Below are 20,550 nucleotides of genomic sequence, written 5' to 3'. Positions count from 1 at the left end.
CTCCTTTAAGACGTTTTTGGCAAATCTTGAATCATCTTAAGACTCCATAGCCCAAGGATTACACGTTGATTGATCCGAAAGGAAAATGGCATCCACCCATGGTATTCATCCACCCATGTTATTCATCCACCCATGGAATTTACTTATGGTATTGTAAGTGGCATCCACCCATGTTATTCATCCACCCATGGAATTTACCTATGGTATTGTAAGTGGCATCCACCCATAGTATTTGCCCATGGTATTGTGACATCTACCCATGGTATTCATTCACCCATGGTATTTACCCACCCATGGAATTTACCTATGGTATTGTAACCAAAAAACGTTATTAGTAAAAAATCACATTTTGTAAAAGGACAAATTGTCCACCACACTATAGCCTTTACAGTTTTATCTATTTTAATAAAATAAAAATAAAAAACTTTGTGGTTTTGTTATTATGTGTTCTTCTCTTTTCTTCTAGCATTTCAATTTTTCAGATCTTGGTGGCCTCCCCCCAAGATCCAAATCATTGGTCTAGGAAAAGTTGGTGATCACCCTTCTTTTCCATCTCTTTTCTTCTCCCAAAAATTTTGGCCCCTCTCTATAGGACGACTAGCTAAGGCATCCTACGAATTCTATTGGAGTGAAAATTTCGAAACACCATTCAGATAGAACTCTTCCTTTGTGTTTTCTCTTAATGATCTCAAATTTTGGTTGAGTTCTCACGGTGAACTCTCCATAAATCTTTGTGCCCTAGGTGTGCCCTAAAAGGGAAATCTAGTTCATTTTCCTTGGATAAGGTACCCTTTTTGAGGGTCATATGAGCTTAGTATTCGGTGGAATAGATCTGAAGAGATCTTTCCTCTCTCTTACCTTGACCTAGTGAATACTTTGGAAGAATTTCTTCCCGCAATTATCCCTAAAACCCTAGGTCTAGCCTAAGCTTTTACTCAATCTCTCAAGAAGAACGACAAGCTTATTTGAGGTTTCAAATCATTTCGCAAGCTTCTTGAGAGGTCATATCTCAACTTTGGAGCCTTGACTCTAGGCATACCTATTACCCACCACCAGTGGGTGACCCGTATAAGAGAAATTTTATCCTAAATTTGTCTTCAGCAGGCGGCCAGCAACCCCTTGCAACCATCTAATAGCTTGATGTGCTACTATTATCCGCCACCTAAACCAGCCATTATGTCCTCTCTCATCTGTTATGATCATATATTTGAAGGTGGGCCATCCAACCCCGAAGGTATGATTTTCCATTATGTAATTGGGTGTGTATGTTTGCTTTTCTTGGGCACACTTGAGCATGGATTAGTGGGGGGATTCGGTGAAAAGAAAGGTTTTGATTGTACTCTTCTTCCCTTACCTCAACTTGAGGGTTAATCTTGAATCCTAGACTTGTGGGATCTCCTTTATTGGCTACTAGCTTTAGGAGTGGCACTACATGGGAAACCCTGATTTTAGTTACGTGGTCTCGCTTCCCAATACCATATATCTCCCTCCCTCTGCTCATTATAAGCCCTTTTCACATTTTCCCCATATGGGTCCACAAGGTGTTAACATACCCCTCCCCTTGTCCACACCTTGGGTCAGGCCTGGAACAATGCCCCAGAGATTGATGCAGCTAAAAAGAAAAACTCATAATATGGCCACATACAACAAAAAATGTATCACAAAATGCAAAAGATGGTCGGGACAATAAAATTTAGCACGTGGGCAAAAGCCAAACATGAACTCTACCCTTTATCATTATGCCCATCACCCTAGTTCCTAGGGCCCCTATAAGTGCCCCTCTCATCATTAAGGAACCCATGATTATCCCAACCCCTGGTGGGCGATGAACTGCCCCGCCTTAAGGGGGTAATCACTGCTACATCTTACACATCATGCTCTTATCAGCTTGAGCCTTGAGCAATAAAAATGAAGAAAAATCAATAAAAGGAAAAGGGCATATAAAGAAGGGTGAAAAAACAAAGGTCAAGGTAACTCATGTACCACGATTGCTCGGCCCTACATTCATACACCCAAGGTATGGGCTTTCCTCATCATAGCTACGCTTGTACCATGGCATGGAGCCTCCCCTATTGCCCCCACTTCATTCCATCACTATTTCACGTGACCCCTGCCATTTGATGGATGTACCATGGACCTGTCTCTCCCTTAGAGGTTGAAAGTTGAAACCACCTAACAAGGTCCTCCACTAACCTTTCTTGTCAAGGAAGGTAACATTAGTACTTGTCTAAAGCACCATTTGGAAGGGCATGCCACTATGAAGTGTCCACTTTTGCCCCTGATTAGCAAGCTTATTTACTCAATTGCACTAATGGATTACTTACTAGAAGATGAGGAGATGCATTGGATCTTATACAGGATTGCAGGTGGATTTTCATCTTGGACTTAGCGTCCCTATACAGGATCCAAGCCCTCTAGAGGGTCATAATGGCACTTGTAGGGTGAGCGTTGAGAACCATGGGCCTCCAACCATACAAAGCATTGGTTGCCACACCATGGGCTTCTTTAGCACGACCACATTGCTTGTTCATGCCCTAGTTATACAAAGATGATGATGCACTTGGACGTTGGACCATGTTGCCCAGCAGGCTACACATTGCACCCGATACATGGTCGTTGATCCAGGGCCCAAAGGAGGTTTTTGTCTTTCCCGAGGAGACATGGGAGGGCATGTGTCATATTCTAGCCCTCATTGATGGAGCATCGACTTGATCTTGAGCCATTTGGCGACCTATGAAACCCATTTAGAGCCCACAGAACCTAAATTGGGGTTTGGAGATGATTTGCATCATTTGGAGGGCATCCCCCCTCTTATTCACCATTTTTTAGGCCCTCACTCTCATCATTAGCACATGAGGCCTCAACGTTACCATTCTAGGCTTCCACGTCAACCTAGCGTGGCCCTAAGAATGCTTATTCGACTTATTTTATGAGCTATCATGGTTGGCTTGTAACCATGGGTGGGTTACTAGACGTTTTAGGCATTGCAGGGGCTCCCTCTTTTCATTTTGAACTCTTATATCGTGTATAAATAGATGAGGCCTAGCCTCATTCTACTCATCACACTTGAGATTTTCGGCTAGCTCATTAGAGATTTTCGGCTTGCAATTTTTTGAGTTTTTTGGATGAATTAAATGCATTTTGATGTCTGGAAAATCTTCGCTATCTCTCTTGGACTTTCTCTTTGGATTCTTGTTGATGGATATATTCTTCATTGTCTTGTTAGTGCCTTTTATGTTATATTTCTGATCTAATGAATGTCTAATGCATGGAATCTTGTCTTATGGACTTTAATGTGCCCAATTAATGAAATTTTGATAGAACATTGAAGCTATTTGAAATTTTGCAAGTGTTATTCATGGATAATGAATGAATGAATGTTCCTAGAGGTTATTTTGCATATTGCATCCTTGAAACTCCATTAATTATTGCCAACGAAGTATAAATTTCTAGAATAGCCATGTAGTTGCTTGCATTAGGGCTAGTGAAGCTAATTCTATGTCTCGTTCAAGAGAGAAATTCCCAAATCAAGATCATTTTGACTCCAATTCTCCCAATAGCTAGGGACTGGTCCTAAATCCTTGGTGATCACCTTTGATTCAACGAATCACCCTTCTTTTCACCTCTTCCTCGCTCATTTTCCTTGTCCCTTTAAGGATAAGGAGGCCTCTCTAGGGCTTGATGTGAATTGCATTAGAGAGAAGCTTTTGCTAAACTGTTTGGGCAGCCTTCTGCACTAATGTTTCCTCTAGCAATATCCAAATTTGAGGCAATTCTCACGTTAAATTCTTCACAAAATTTTGATGCCCAAGCCATTGCATCAAAAGAGAACCCTAGGTGCTAATCCTTCAACTTGGGGATTCTCTGAAGGCTTGTGCTTTAGTACTTGTTGAAGTATATCATTCATAGCATTTTCTCTCATCTACCTTGGCCTTGGATGAACTCATGTATCATCGAATATATCAACCCTAGGTCTCATGTATTCTTGCTTTCAAGAAGTTTTTCTTGGAAAGTCTTCCTAGCCTCTCCCAAAACTCATACTTTCATTGAACCTTTCCATTAAATGAGCCACCTTGCCTCACTTCAAATATGTCCTAGACATATCTATCACAAGTGAGGGACACCGAGACTCCTTCTATCGGTGAAAATCTGAGAAAAGAAGGGAACTTAGGCTATGGTGATAGTAAGCCTTTGTCCCAGGGTGTTGTTGTGCCCTCTAGCTCTTGCCTATTCAGTAGGCCTGCTAGTTTGCGTAGCAAAAATACCTATCATCATTGCAAACTTCCAAGGCCTAGGTCTTGGTCTCTATCTTAGGTCTTTCTTGGAGAGCCTTTTAGCTTCTTTGAAGCATTGAACCATTTTGTGCCTCTCCTAGAAAGGGCTTACTGGAATCACTTCACACATAGATCATTGAGCCTTCCTATTTCGAGTGATTCCTCTCCTACTAAGATTCCTCCCATCAGTGAAAGTCCATAAAGAGCAAGGGACATTGACTGAGGCGACAGTGGGTCTTTTTCCAATTGTCGTCATTTTGCCTAGTTGTTGTCCCATAGGTTCCCCTCCTAGGGCCCTGCTAGATTGTGTGGCAACAATATGTATGTGTGTGAACATGCACGTGAGTGTGTCATTTCACCACCGTGCCACATCAAGATTTTCAGAAAAATTGTTGTATCTATTTCCTTCTCATCCCCATATCCATATCCATTTTAATGCAACTTAGGCTAGGAAAAAACAGGTACCCAATATTTCATGAAGAAACACAAAGTACAATTGCACAGGACCCCACCAAGAATATAGAAAATATCAAGAACAAACTTTTTGTCATCATGACACAAACTCTTCTCTTGTAACTACAATTCTTCTCTCAAGTTTCTTAATAATTGTCTAATACTTTTGAAGGAAGTGGGACGTTATAAATGAATAGAGGAAAGGAAAAATAAACTTTCTGACTATGCAGGTTGAGAGACTTCTAGGCATCCTTGGGATATTGGGGGCATAAGGCACACATCCATAAACCCCAAGGAAGCATCCTCATGGAAAATAATCTTTTTTAATATAAAGTGTTGAAATTTCTAAGTCTGACACGTCAGAAATCCCTACTGCATTATTTGATTTATTTTCTCCTGCTTGTTCTTTTCATTAACAAGATATTTATAAATATAAATACCGAAAATAAACACAAATGCAGTGTTAACTCATATACAGATCAACAACTGAAATACCTAAGACAAACACACAAGGGACACCATTATTTTTGGACAATCGTCCACGGAAAAACCCAATGCGGGAAAACCGGTGCAACAGATATGAGGGTTTTATTATTATGCAGTTTCTGAATACAACTAGGGTGCCAGAAATGGCTCACCCAACAGAGAATGCCCTCAGCAAAAGTACCTCTCCTCGGAGACAGATATTTTCGCTGATCAAACACCGAATGAACGATCCCACAGCAACAATGGCAGCTCCTTAGCTGCACAGCAAAAGCTGCTCCAAGCTTCTTTGTTGCTCTGCGTCACTCTGCAGGGACTGCGTCACCCTTCCCAGCTCACCAACACTCAGTCTGCCCCACAAAAATTCTTCTGGCACTACCTCTTGGCCCTGCGCCAACTCTACTAGCCTCTGTGCAGCTACTGAAGCCTCTACGTCAACTCTCAGACCCTCTGCCTCACCCACGTTGGCCTCTTCAACCTTTGCATAGCTCCCAGCTGCCTCTGCATCAACGTCTCCAGGCTTTGCACTGTCTCTTTGGTACTATCTCTACCTCTCTGCTATGTATTCTCGACCTCGTGTCGAACTGCCCCTCGCTGCAACAGATCACTGGTTCGGTTCTCTCAGCAAACCTTGCTCCAGAAAATCAAACAGACTGATCAATTTGGTGTATCTCCAACTAACCCTCAAGCCTCCTCTTATACTTTTCCTGTTGACGATTCAACGGCCCAGATTAAGTCCCTAATCGACGGCTAAGATTAGATTTCGCTTTATCTATATCATTTAGAACATTCTCACCTAGTTTTATATTAGTACCCATTAATATTTAAATTTTCCTAAGTTTAGACTTAAGAACCCCATTAAAAATATTAATTATTTTAATATCTCTCCAACCAAGAGGAATTTCCCCAAACCATTTATGGGTCTTGGAGATCTTATGTGCCTTGGCCTCTCCACCAATTTTCATGGCTAGAGCACATCCAATGCTACCACAAATCAACACTTCCTCTTAGCGAGGAATGTGCTATAGTAATGTTTAAACATCACACTGATCCTCCACACCGGTACCTATGTTGATGCTTCTCTTATTGCCTCACATCATTTACATTGTTGCTTCTTGTACTGTTGCCCATGACGCTGCCATTGTCACTGCTACATTTGTACACTAGCACCCTCTCAATATGTTGCCCATGCAGACCCTAGCACTGCCACTGCTAACTGCTACACTGCAACTCAATTACCGAGAAGTAGGTAACTACCTTCTCCCAAATACTGACATCCTGGTCAGTCTGAAAGCCAAGTGAAACTGAAGCTGCCTCTACTGCTATCCTATGCTCCCTCTGTTGCCACTGCGTTGCTGCATACAGCTCTGTGTCTCTCGCACTGCTGCACCCTCCACTGCACTACCTCAAATTTCTGCACCCAAGCACTGCCTTGTTGCTCCACTACACTTTGCTCCACCCGACCTTTGTCATTCTGCTACTATCGTTAAGGGCTCCCGTAGCCGGATATGATCCAAGAGTTTGGGCACCTCAAGGATCTTGCCCCTAGTTTGTAGTCCTCCTGACTACAACTCGATGTCTCCCCACCTCTTCTCTAGAGGTGCATGAGTACTCATGGCATAGTCATCATCAGTCTCGACCTCTTTCTCCGCCTTAGTTGGAGCTGCCTTAAAATCGGAAGCCTCTCCCTTGTTTTTCTTCCTGGGACGTTGGGATGCATAATGTCCCAGCTCCCCGCAGTGGAAGCACTACACCTTGGAGATGTCCTTCTTCTACCTCTTCCCTTGTTGTCTCGCAGAAGCTAGAGCTGCATCCTCCTCCTCTTTCTTGATTCGACCTCCCTTGCCACTACACCCTGCCTTGGTCAACCTCCTGATCTCTTCTTGACAAAGAGCTGCCCACATCTCCTCCCAACCTGGAAGAGTAGCCCTACCCAAAATACTTTGGACAAATGTCTCCCACTCCTCGGAGACTGCATTCAGGGCAGTCCTCACCATGAACTCTGGATCCGGTGTAGACCCCACGAAAGTAACTTGGTCACGAATCTCCTGCAATCTGAGAAGGAACGAACCTATCTACTCTCCCTTCTGCATCTGATACGACCGCAGCTGATTCTCCAATAGCATCTTCCACTGCACGGAAGAGCCTTGATACAAGGTCTTCAAAGTATCCCGTATCTCCTTTGTCGTGTTCTTTTCAACGATATGTGGAACGACATGATCGTTGACCCCGTCAAGGATCATGCACTTCGCCCTCGCCATTGCATCCTCATACTTTTCATTCTCAACTAGGTCGACCAGGATAGCCATGGTTCTTAAGGCAAAGTCCTTAATGCGATGTCGATCTAGGACAGCCAAGATCCTGGCCTTTCAAATGACAAAAGTTGAAAGCCTCGTCCAACCTGTCCTGATCCCTCAGTTTATTCACTGCCATTTCAACTCCTCTTCTGGACTCTCTCTGAAATTCGACTTCCCTCTTGGTAATCTCCCTCTAAGTCCTAATTTCCCTACTGGAAATCCTCCCGCCAAATATCAAACCGCTCCTTTCCAATCCACCTTACAACTCCAACTTGGATATGGATTTCTTGGCTAGAAATCTATCAAGGTAGCAACTCCCTGTACCTTGGTTTTGTCCCCTTAGGTATTGTTCTCCACAAACAGAAACAACACCCCACCAACTTCTCAACCACAATCTGCCCACAACTCCCCAAGCCTTGGCAACTGAAGGAACTAAGCATTTCAGGCTCTACACAATCCCGCAACGGCTGAATCTGCACCTCCTGGCCACAGCATCGATCCTTCCTAGTTGAGAAAGATGATTGGGCACTGCGTAGGTCTGATTTGCCCCTCTCTGCCTCTACGTTGACCCTCCTCCTAGCTCAAAATGATGACACAAGACTTCTGCGTCACTTCTTCTCTATTGCTTCTGCTCTGCAACAGCAATGTCTCTCGGGAGCGTTGTTACTACTGCAAATACTTCAGATTACCGCTAGTGCCTTCAGTTCTCCTGTGATTTGCAACGTTCTGGTACCATGTTGAAATTTCTAAGTCTGACACGTCAGAAATCCCAACTGCATTATCTGATTTATTTTCTCCTCCTTGTTCTTTTCATTAACAAGTTATTTATAAATATAAATACTGAAAATAAACACAAATGCAGCCTTAACTCATATACAAATCAACAACTGAAATAACTGAGACAAGCACACAAGGGGCAACGTTATTTTTGGACAATCGTCCCCGGAAAAACCCAATGTGGGAAAACCGGTGCAGCAGATATGCAGTTTTTGAATACAACTAGGGTGTCAAAAATAGCTCACCCAACAGAGAATACCCTCGGCAGAAGTACCTCTCTTCGGAGACAGATATTCCAGCTAATCAAACACTGGATGAATGATCCCACAGCGACAATGGCAGCTCCTTAGCTGGATAGTGAAAGTTGCTCCAAGCTTCTCTGCTGCTCTGTGTCACTCTGCAGGGACTGCGTCACCCTTCCCGGCTCACCAGCGCTCAGTCTGCCCCACGAAAATTCTTCTGGCACTGCCTCTTGGCCCTCCGTCAGCTCTGCTAGCCTCTGCACAGCTACTAAAGCCTATGTATCAGCTCTCAAACCCTTTGCATCACCCACACTGGCCTCTTCAACCTCTGCGTAGCTCCCAGTTGTCTCTCCAGGCTCTGCGTTGTCTCTCTGGTACTATCTCTGCCTCTCTGCTGTGTATTCCCAGCCTCGTGCCGCACTGCCCCTCTCTACAACAAATCACGGGTTCGATTCTCTCAGCGAACCCCGCTCCAGAAAATCAAACTGACTGATCAATTTGGTGTATCTCCAACTGACCCTCAAGCCTCCTCTTATACTTTTCCTGTTGACAATTCAACGGCTAAGATTAAGTCCCTAATCGACGGCTAAGATTAGATTTGGCTTGATCCATGTCATTTAGAACATTCTCACCTAGTTTTATATTAATACCCATTAATATTTTAATTTTTCTTAGTTTAGACTTACGAACCCCATTAAAAATATTAATTATTTTAAAATCTCTCCAACTGGGTGGAATTTCCCCAAACCATTTCTGGGTCTTGGAGATCTTATGTGCCTTAGCCTCTCCACCAATTTTCATGGCTAGAGCACATCTGATGCTACCACAAATCAACATAAGGCACACCTTCATATGCAAGTACATTTATAAAAATGAAATTACAAAAAAAATAAAACAGGAAAAGAAAATGGTATTTTAATACAACCTATTCAAACTCTTGAGGGAAATTGGTGATCATCTAGCATAATGAGAACCTTGGGTGAGGGAACAAAGAACTCCCATTACAAAATCTTCCTACAGTCAAAACTCATGTGATGCAACACCACGTTCATCGCCATTATCCATATAACTTAAATGTACAAGGTCTTTGACTCTTTGATCACTAAGTTGGGGACCCTCACACACTTATTATTCATCATCACTTGGAATAAAACTACATTAAGGTGAATTAATGGCCGTTGACCACACAAAGCTGGCAACTAACTAAAAGCTAAATACCCCTGTTCAACTGATATTATGACATTGACTTGAACACCAAAGGTTGTAACTTGTAACTAAACAAAAGGCATATGCTCAATTCAAAGTATATATATATATATATACAATTGTTGACCCCCAAAAGTGGTAACCAACTAAAAGTTATACCCTAGCTAAGCCAATATGATCACATTGACTAACAAAGGTGGTAGCCAACTAAAATAAACTATAACCCAGCTCAGCGTAGTAAGAAGATTATACTGGTAAGGATGCAAAACTAGTACGAGCTTATGATCACTTCTCAATACAAACCCAAGGCTCACGATGATGCATGTATATCGTCAAATTTTTATTCTTATAAAGGAGAATAATAAAAGCAATGTAGAGTTATTATACTCCGAAAGTCAATTCAGAGATGAAGAAGTAATAACACAGCATACATAGAGCTACGTCAGTTCATGGAATTTTTACATGACACCAAAATCATGGGTCATATGGACTTCATATGCTAAAGTTGCAGCTGTTTAAATATGCAGTTAAAAATTCCTCTCAAGAAGAAGTGCACAATAATTAAGACAGTGCACATGTGAAATGATGAGAGTGTCAAATGGATCTAGTTCAGGTGATTGAGAAGAATAACATTATCCTCTCCCAGGTTCAAATCCCACTTGTGATTGTTCCCAATTCATGAGACAATTGTTGATTGAGGCTCTTCCTGAACAATGAGGAATATCTCACCCTTGCCTATGGGCTGGAGGGTGGGGTTAGTAGTTACATGTAAAAAAAGTGATGAGAAATATGGCAAACATTTTGCTTATAAATACTAGTGGGTATCCCCTTATTTTTGTGACAAAAGTGTAGGTCAGCCCTGTTAAACGGTTGTATTTGGATTTTATTAAATTACAATTTCCTTTCTTCTTCTTGAAAAAATATTTGTTCTTTTCTTCAAATTAAGATGATCTTCTAGAATTTGAAGACAATTTATTGTTTCATTATTTACATTAAATGTCTCTCTATGGAATTATTTACATTAAATGTCTCTCTATGGAACATGTAGGTGCATGTGTGTGAAACAACAGCCAGATACGCCCATCTAGTGACATCTAGGAATAATTTCTATGACTATAAATCTGCTGTATAGGTCTGTGACAATTATATTTGTTTGATTATTTTGGAATGTATCGTATAACTTCAGTGAAAAGGACCAGTTACACAAATACATTCTAAATCAATGGCATTGATGAAGAAAGCTCAAAGAATCAATGAGGAACAAAAAACTAAAAAAGCACAAAGGAACAAAAAAGTGTGAAGTGCACATTAAGGAATTTTCTCTTCAATCACTTTCAAACAAAAAAAAATCCTGTTTCAAATATAGCCAAATTTCAATACATACACCCTACATTAGACATTGCTAGCAGTTGTGATAGAAGTAGGTCAATAACCAAACATGAGTCACGGCAAATTTGAGTATGCTGCACTTATTTAAATTAAGAATATAAAAGCTATAAAGCAACAGCTTTAACTTACATTATATGTTTAGGATCATGCTCCATTACCGACCACTGTAAATAGAAACGTTTGAAGTACAATATAGCAGTTGCCTGCAGAAAGTTGCCAAACATATATGATTTGTAAATTAAAAATTTTACAACTCAATGGCACAGAGATTACAAAGAAGTTCAACATTACTAAACCTGAATTTTATGTGGAAATTTAAAAGCTCCACAAACTTCTTGTATCTTCTGTTCATAAAATCTCAGCATAAGTAACTCCTCATCAACAGTAAGGGGCTCTAAGATATGCCTTTTAGCACCTGAAGCATCAAGGAGATAAATGAATTAACATTTTCACTATCTTGAAGAAATTTGTAATATGCAGAATTACTATTATTCAAGCACTCCTCTTTGCAGTGTGGTCTATATTAAAGAAAGCACAATGCAATAGTTTGCTTATAAGGTATATAATTCATCAAATGAAAATATTATGCATATCTAGGTATGGCACAAAGCTACTTCAGGTGCTAAAAAGTCTCAACCGTTGATACTAAGACCATTCCATTATCAAAAATAAACTGAAGAACAAAATCAAACTCCAATATCACTTAGACTCCCTCCTACTGACGAGATATGAGGGAAAAGGCAAGTTTGATGGTATTATGAATCAATGCAGAAGCGGAAGACCATCAAGAGGTCTACAGTTTGAAATCTAATGCCATTACAGTTATGTTATACCATTTTCTTGTGCATCAATTCCTTCTACAGGGTATACCACTGACCCATCAAGTTCAACTTCTAACTTTGTAGATCCATACTGCACAGAAAAGAAGATTGTGTTAACAAATGTACCAAGTTCCAACAAATATAGAAAGTACAAAAACACACAAAGATATCTACAGAACGAGTGTAATGTATTCCCAAATGCATTCAATATTAATCTGTATGCAGTATACAAAAAATCTGTATTTGTCTATTTATGATGTAGGTGAAGTAGTCATGCGATTTAGGTGAACCTCGAGTCAACTATTCAAATAGGTTATAATTGTTTTTCTTTATTTTAAGATCGTATGAGTTAATTAGGTAATAATTCTTTGATTTAGTGTTGCAAATGCCCTGATTGTTGAATTTTCTAAGTCTATCCGTTAAAAAATTAATCTGTATTCTGCTGATTTATTTCTTCTACTTGTTTAAAAATCGAACAAGTTATTTAATACATTAAATACTGAAATAAACACAATACAGTCACAACATCTTCAGATCATCAACTAAAAGAAAACAAGCACACAAACGACACCATTATTTTTGGACAAATGTCCCCCGAAAAACCCAATGCGCGAAAACCGGTGCAGCGATTCTGAGGGTTATATTATTATGCAGTCTATCTGAGTACAACAGGGTGCCTAATCCGACTCACCCAACAGAGAAAAATACATAGCAACAATACCTCTATATCCAGAAACAGGGATTTAGAAAACCTGTCCCACGAAACCCTCTCTAGCACAACTGAAGCTCAACATTGGCCCTTCTGGCCTCTGTGTCAGCCCCAAGACCCTCTGCGTCAGCCCTCTGAGGCACTGCGCAACCTCTGGTAGCCTTTGCGTCACTCCCTCTGCCCTTTGCCTGGATGATGCAGTCTCTCTGGGCTCCGCACGGCCTCTGTTGGGCTCTGCGTAGCCTGGACTGACTGCTGCTCTCGCTCTCTCTGCTTTTGTGCTAGTCTCCCAATATTGTCTTTGCCTCTATGCCTCGTACTCACTACCCCTCGCTGCTGATCACTGATTCAACTTTGCTTAGCAACCCCGCTCTAGCAAAATGAATGATTAATCACTCTGGTGTGTCTTCCAACTGACCCTCAAGCCTCCTCTTACACTTTTCTCGTTGGTCCTTCAACGGTCGAGATTAAATCTCTAATCAACGGCTAAGATTAGATTTGGCTTTGATCTATAAGTTTTGGAACCTTCTAACCCAGTTTTATATTAATACCCATTAATATTTTATTTTTCCTAAGTTTAGACTTAGGAACTCCATTAAAAATATTATTTATTTTAATATCTCCCAAACCAGTTAGAATCTTCCCAAATCATTTCTGGGTCTTCGAGATCTCATGTGCTTTAGCCTCTCCACCAATTTTCATGGCTAGAGAAAATCTGGTGCTACCCCAAATCAACACTCCCTCTTAGCGAGGACTGTGCTCTAGTAATACTCCTGTTAAGTTATGGTATGTTCTATGCTTATAATAGTTTACTTCTTTTCCTTATTATATTCCACAGATTAGCAATCACATGTACATAAAGTAAAGTGCAGATAGAACATTAAACGATCAACAGAAAACAAGCCAAGACAAGAGACACAAGATGTGGCGGCTAGCCAAGGACAAACCCCACAATGTGTGGGGAAACCCTTTGATCAAATCTTCTTTTATCTTCAATAATTCAGCAGAGAGAAATAGTACAATAAATCTGATTCATATCAGCAATAGAAAAACCCTAGATTAGCGGCATCAGCATTAGCGACTTCATCATCAAACTAGGGCAGACGATATCTCACAAACCGACCATCGGATCGGCTTGATTCCACCACCAAAAGTTGCGGCTTCCAGAGGAGGTTCAGATGAACCTACAGCGCAGTTCAGATGAGGAGATCTTCTAGTCCACGCAAGTCAAACTTTACTTCTGCAGTTGCAGCTTCAATTTCGGCAGCTTCCGGCTTCAAACTAGGGCAGTCAATATCTTGCAAACCGTCCGTCGAATTGACTTGATTCCACCACCAAAAGTTGCGGCTTCCAGAGGAGGTTCAGATGAACCTACAGCGCAGTTCAGATAAGGAGATCTTCTAGTCCACGCAGGTCAAACTTTACTTCTACAGATGCAGCTTCAGTTTCGGTAGCTTCCAGCTTCAAAATAGGGCATTCAATATCTTGCAAACCGTCCGTCAGATTGACTTGATTCCACCACCACAAGTTGTGGCTTTCAGAGGATGTTCAGATGAACCTACAGCGCAGTTCAGACGAGGAGATCTTCTAGACCACGCAAGTCAATATTTACTTCTGCAGTTGCAGCGTCAGTTTCAGCAGCTTCCGGCTTCACATGTGTGAGGGAGAGACCCTTTTCTGCACAGTAGAGAAGAGACTCTTTTCTGCGCAGTATAGAGAGAGAGATGTGATGAGATGAGTGAGTCCAAATGAGGAAAAGTCCTCCTATATTTATACACAACGTTGGTTTTTGAATAGATGCGACTGTTGGGCTTCTGAACCTACATGAGTTGTAGGTCAGCTTGATAATAATTCCATAATCAAAATAAATTCATATCTCCAATGAATACTTATCGGAATCGGATGATCTTTATGTCAATCCTACACCTCTCGACGAGAGGAATCTAATAAAAATATTATCAGCCATGAATAAGATGACCCACATGAAGTTTGGCCCTAGTTGCCAATTTTAACACTCCCTCTCAACTGAGGAGAACTTCATCTGCAATTTGTCTATCGGTCGTTACTATTCATCCATCAAATGCACTGCCCTGTACAACCTGACCCTTGCCCTGCTCTGCTCTATTCTGCCTATTCTGATTTGTCTTGTTCTACCCTGTACTGATCTGTACGGCTCTGCTCTGTTATGCGTTGCTCTGCTTTGTTCTGTTCTGCTCTGCTTTTGTCTGAATTATGAAGAAGAAGAAATGATCGAGGATGTATCATACTGACTCAAAGTCAATCTCAGCGTATGTACCACTGGTCCCAGACCAGTCTCAACCAACCCGAATTCAACGTCATAGTGAGTACAACTCCACTGGTCCTAAACCAGTATCGTTGATCCCAGATCAATGGAGGCCATCCTAGCATAGAGAGTACGATAGATACAACGATGTGTCCATCGGTACTACTATGGTCCATAACTTCATTTCCCTGCTCATTGATCAGATGAGAGGTACTTCCCATGAGTCCTAGACTGCACGGGTAGGATGCCTCGACAGGAGAACTTAATCAATCCCTTCCTCACAGGAGAACACATCAATCCTACTACAATCACCATGGAGAACACATCAATCCAAGCCGCCATGGAGAACACATCAATCCAAGCCTCACAGGAGAACACATCAATCCTGCTACAATCGCCATGGAGAACACATCAATCCAGGCCTCACAGGAGAGCTAATCATCCTGCTACACAGGAGAGCAAATCATCCTGTTCCACAAGAAAGCAAATCATCTTGTCCCACAAGAGAGCGAATCATCTTGTTCCAGTGCGCACCACCAAGGGAGGGTGAGTCACCCTATGGTTGTATGTTGCTCCAGTAAGAACCGCAAGCCCTCAGAGCTCCTAGAGCTCAATGTATGCAACATGCAGGACCCTTGCACAAGGGTTTCTTGACGACTCTAAGTCGTTTGGGAAAATCACAGATTAGATCTTTCCTCGGGGTTTTGACAAGGTATATCAACCTGTACATCATCTTAATGCGATGGAGCCTCCTTACTCATCGACTTACCATATCCCAAATGATGTCTATTTGCTGGAGCAATTGACGAACACAGGATTCCTCAATAATCGAATCCCACCTCTGGTTGTTACAGAGAATCACAATGGTATCCAATGTAAATCCAAACAGCTCACTGAAGAGCTTTCGCAACCAGACTGCCTCACAGGAGGCCATGCTAGCAGCAATATATTCTGCTTCAGCGGTGCTCAAAGCCACCGACTTCTGCTTCCTGCTCATCCAAGATATCGAAGCAGATCCCAAGGTGAAACAGCACCCGAAAGTGCTCTTACGGTCCACCACACTGCCTGCCCAATCAGCGTCAGTATATCCAAGTAGTCTCACATCTCCGGTAGTGTATCTTAACCCATTAGTAATTGAGCCAAGAAGATATCTCAGAAGATTCTTGGCATCAATCCAGTGAGGCTCAACCAAATATGAGCTCACAATGCTAACTGCAAAACATATGTTCGGACGGAGGTTCACCAAGAACATCAATGCAAATGAGTTTATGAAACTCAGAGGCATTTCCCAAATCTGGTCTGACATCACTACCATATAACTTCTGAAAGTTAAGATCCTCAAGGTAGTCACAGGCTTGGAGTCCACCATACCAAAATTTTTCAATACCTTTACCACATATTTTCCTTGAGATAGGAAAATTTCCCTTGGCATCTGCCACACTTCAAGTCCTTGGTTCTTCATTTCAAACTCAGAAGCCAACTCCCTCTTACATTTGTGAATGAGAGGGTCTGCACCTGTTAGAAAGATGTCATCCACATACAACACCAGTATGAGAGGCTTGTCATCTTCAACCTTAAAGTAAAGATTAGGATCGGCTTCACTCCTAGTGAATCCCAGCTTCATCAAGTAGCTGTCAATCCTCTCATACCATGCTCGGGGTGCTTGCTTCAGCGCATAGAGAACCTTATTCAACCTGCATACATAAGATTTTCGATCATAAATCTCAAATCCTTCGGATTGCTCCACGTAGACCTCTTCTTTGATCGAGTCGTGCAAGAACGCGGTCTTGACATCCATCTGAAGTAGGTTCCATCCTTGCGAAGCGGCAAGGGCTATGATCGAGCAGATGGTCGTATATCTGGCAATAGGTGCAAATATATCATCATAGTCTATACCTTCCTTCTGGGAGAAACAATGAGCAACAAAATGAGCCTTATACTTTTCCATACTTCCATCTGTTGCATGCTTTATCTTGTAAAGCCATTTGGAAGTAACAACTGTCTTGTCCTGGGGTCTGGGAACTACTTCCCAGACATCATTCTTCATAATAGACTCATATTCTTCGGTCATAGCATCCTTCCATACTTGATGCTTGATGGCATCTGAGAATGATGAAGGCTTATTTTGTATGATCGTGCTCATGATGGTCAGGTATCCCTGATACCTATTAGGTTTCTTACTTTCACGAAAGGTTCCTCGGGGTGCAGCATGTCCTTCAGCATCATCAAGTATCCCCCTAAGCCATGAAGGCCTCTTCCTAGAAGAGGAAGGCTCAGGTGGATAAATAGGATCCATGGGTTCTTCCACATCAAGCATTGTTACATCATCTACCCATAGAGACAGCTTCCACAATCATATGGTGCCACACCATTCTGCTCTGGAGTATGTGGTGTAGTAGTCTCCCTCTTAATGCCAACCTCAGGTATGCCTGAGTGAACCAACTGTAATATATCGGAGGTCTTGCTTAGGCTTGAGGGGAATGGTCCCCTTTTGAGCTTTCCTTCGGCACATCCTGGACATACACCTTCTTTCTCTACTCGGAATTCGGGCATCTCTGTCACCATTTGTCTTACACCGAGTAGATCTTTGTAATGAAGGTAGGCAAACCTCCAATGCCAAAGTTCGGACTGAAGAGATGTGTCATAAGACATGACACCTACCTGACTTTCATCGACCTGATAACATGAAACCCAAGAGTAAAGGCATCTTTAACATTATTTTTCGATACATGTACCTTGCCATCGCTGAAGGTTACCTTGTAGCCTTTGTCTTCCATTGCCGAGATGGACATTAGGTTCTTTCGGAGGTTAGGGGTATTTAATACATCCTGGAATTTCTAGCCTTCTTGAATGGTTGTCCTCTTCCTTGATTCCCAACTCTCCTCTTACCTTTGCTATTGAATTTGTCATTCCTTTGATTGCCATCAGAGGGATTTTGATCATCGTCCCGGTGTGAGTCCTTTCTATCAGGGCACTCCCTTGCATAGTGACCTGCTTTATCGCAGATGTAACATCGTCCTTTTCTTCCACCCTTAGGTCCAGCCTTTCCTTTTGATTTAGTCCCGGAATTATTTATTTTCTTAGCATGAGAAGAAAAGGCAGAAGGAGGACCTTTAGACAAGGGCATTTCTTGCTCTTCTACCCTTGTTTCTTCTTGAATGCATCTAGCCATTAATTCCTCGAAACCAGGAATCACATTATTGTTCAGAAGAGTAGTCCTTAACACGTACCATTCGGATGGTAATCCTCCAAGAGTCGTGAGTGCCATTTCCCTATCAGTAATAGTCTCCCCAATAGATAGGAGATCGTTCTTGATCTCGGTGATTCTCAAGAAGTATGCTTGCATACTCTCATCTTTACCCTTCTTGATTTCCCTCAGCTTATTTCTAAGAAACAAAACTTGATTTGCATTATTAACTTTAAATAAACTCACCAGTCTATCGTAGATTTCCTTGGAGGTGTCCAGTTCAGAGATGTAGGCCACCAAGTGCTTGTCAATAGAGTCCCTGATGATCTTCTTTGCTTTAACTTCTCCGGTTTTCCATTTGTCCCTGGCAGCAGCGGATGCATTTGATGGAGGCTCAACAATATTGCCCCTCACATGGTCCAAAACTCCTTGATCTTCTAGGGTTAGAAACCCTTTGATCAAATCTTCTTTTATCTTCAATAATTCAGCAGAGAGAAATAGTAAAATAAATCTGATTCATATCAGCAATAGCAAACCCTAGATCAGCAGCATCAGCGTTAGCGGCTTCATCATCAAACTAGGGCAGACAATATCTCACAAACCGACCGTCGAATCGACTTGATTCCACCACCAAAAGTTGTGGCTTCCAGAGGAGGTTCAGATGAACCTACAAAGCAGTTCAAATGAGGAGATCTTCTAGTCCACGCAGGTCAAACTTTACTTCTGCAGTTGTAGCTTCAGTTTCGGCAACTTCCGGCTTCAAACTAGGGCAGTCGATATCTTGCAAACTGTCTGTCGGATTGCCCTGATTCCACCACCAAAAGTTGTGGCTTCCAGAGGAGGTTCAGATGAACCTACAACACAGTTCAGATGAGGAGATCTTCTAGTCCACGCAGGTCAAACTTTACTTCTACAGTTGCAGCTTCAGTTTTGGCAGCTTCCGGCTTCAAACTAGGGCAGTCGATATCTTGCAAACTGTCTGTCGGATTGACTTGATTCCACCATCAAAAGTTGCGGCTTTCAGAGGAGGTTCAGATGAACCTACAGCGCAATTCAAATGAGGAGATCTTCTAGTCCATGCAGGTCAATCTATACTACGGTAGTTGTAGCTTCAGTGTCAGCGACTTCCGGCTTCACATGTGTGAGGGAGAGACCCTTTTCTGCACAGTAGAGAAGAGACTCTTTTCTTCGTAGTAGAGAGAGAGAGATGTGATGAGATGAGTGAGTCCAAATGAGGAAAAGTCCTCATGTATTTATACACAACGTTGATGTTTGAATAGATGCGACTGTTGGGCTTCTGAGCCTACATGAGTTGTAGGTCGGCTTGATAATAATTCCATAATCAAAATAAATTCATATCTCCATGAATACTTATCGGAATCGAACGATCTTTATATCAATCTTACACCTCTCGACGAGAGGAATCTAATAAAAATATTATCAGCCATGAATAAGATGACCCACATGAAGTTTTTCCCTAGTTGCCAATTTTAACAACTCCTCATTGAGCATCACTCTGATTATCAGGCATTGGTACTTGTGTTGATGCTAGGCCTCCCCGCCCAACATCCTCTGCACTACTGCATCCTGTACTGCTGCCCATGGCCCTGCCACTACCACTGTTGCATCCGTACAGCAGCTCCCTCTACATCTGTGTTGTTGTTGGTCCATCCTCACATCACTGCATCCCCTCTCAGCATGTTGCATCGTGCTACTGCCAACTGCTACTGCACTGCAACTCAGTTACTGAGAAGTAAGTAACTGATCCACCCAACTTCTGACATCCCTGTTAGGCTAGAAACACTCCCGATGTTGAAGCTCCCTATGCCGCTAACAAGTGCTCCCTCTACTGACCTCTATGTTGTTGTAACAACTCCCTACATCCCGCACCGTTGCACCCCTCTGTTCCATCCTGCACTAGTGCAACACTCCCATGCCTTCCGCACTGTCGCAGCCTGCTAGCCTCACGTTGTCCCAGGACTCCTGCACTGTAGCACTCTCTGCCGCTCCATCCGCATCCGTCTCTACCGACATCCGCCAGTCCTGCTACTCCTCTTCGGGGCTCCCATAGCAAGGTATAATCCAAGAGGTTGGGTACCTCAAGGATCCTGCCCCTCATCGCTTGTAGTCCTCCTAACTACAGCTCGATGTCTCCCCACTTCTTCTCAAGTGGCACATGAGAACTCATGGCACAATCGTCATCCTCCTCGACTTTTTTCTCCGCCTTCGCTGGGGTTGCCTTCGAGTCAGAAGCCTCTTCCTTACTCTTCTTTCTCGAACACTAGTTCGCAAAATGACTCAGTTCCCCACAATGGAAGCACTTGACCTTGGAGAGGTCCTTCTTCTTCCTCTTCTCCTGCTTTCCCGCAGATGCTAGAGCCGCTTCCTCTTCTTCCTCCTTCTTAACCCTGACCCCTTTGTCGCTACT

General features: G+C 42.3%; 1 protein-coding gene across 3 annotated transcripts in view; it reads right to left on the bottom strand.

The window, feature by feature from the left end:
- CYCH;1 (cyclin H;1) overlaps positions 1-20,550 on the bottom strand; it is a 321,281-nt gene that overhangs the window by 215,768 nt on the left and 84,963 nt on the right. For all 3 annotated transcript variants that reach the window (XM_089377498.1, XM_089377500.1, XM_089377499.1), the window contains exons 3-5: positions 11,955-12,033; positions 11,418-11,536; positions 11,251-11,324 (exon numbers count right to left, since the gene is read on the bottom strand). In XM_089377498.1, the coding sequence (XP_089233624.1) occupies positions 11,251-11,324; positions 11,418-11,536; positions 11,955-12,033 (272 nt within the window). The remainder of the gene's footprint in view (positions 1-11,250; positions 11,325-11,417; positions 11,537-11,954; positions 12,034-20,550) is intronic.

This window comes from Pinus tabuliformis, chromosome J (genome assembly GCF_031772625.1).
Source record: "Pinus tabuliformis cultivar Carrire ecotype Pingquan chromosome J, CPIR1, whole genome shotgun sequence".
In the NCBI taxonomy this organism is placed as follows: Eukaryota; Viridiplantae; Streptophyta; class Pinopsida; order Pinales; family Pinaceae; genus Pinus; species Pinus tabuliformis.
Note: the sequence above shows the minus strand (reverse complement) of the source record. Positions and strands in the feature narration are given on the sequence as shown.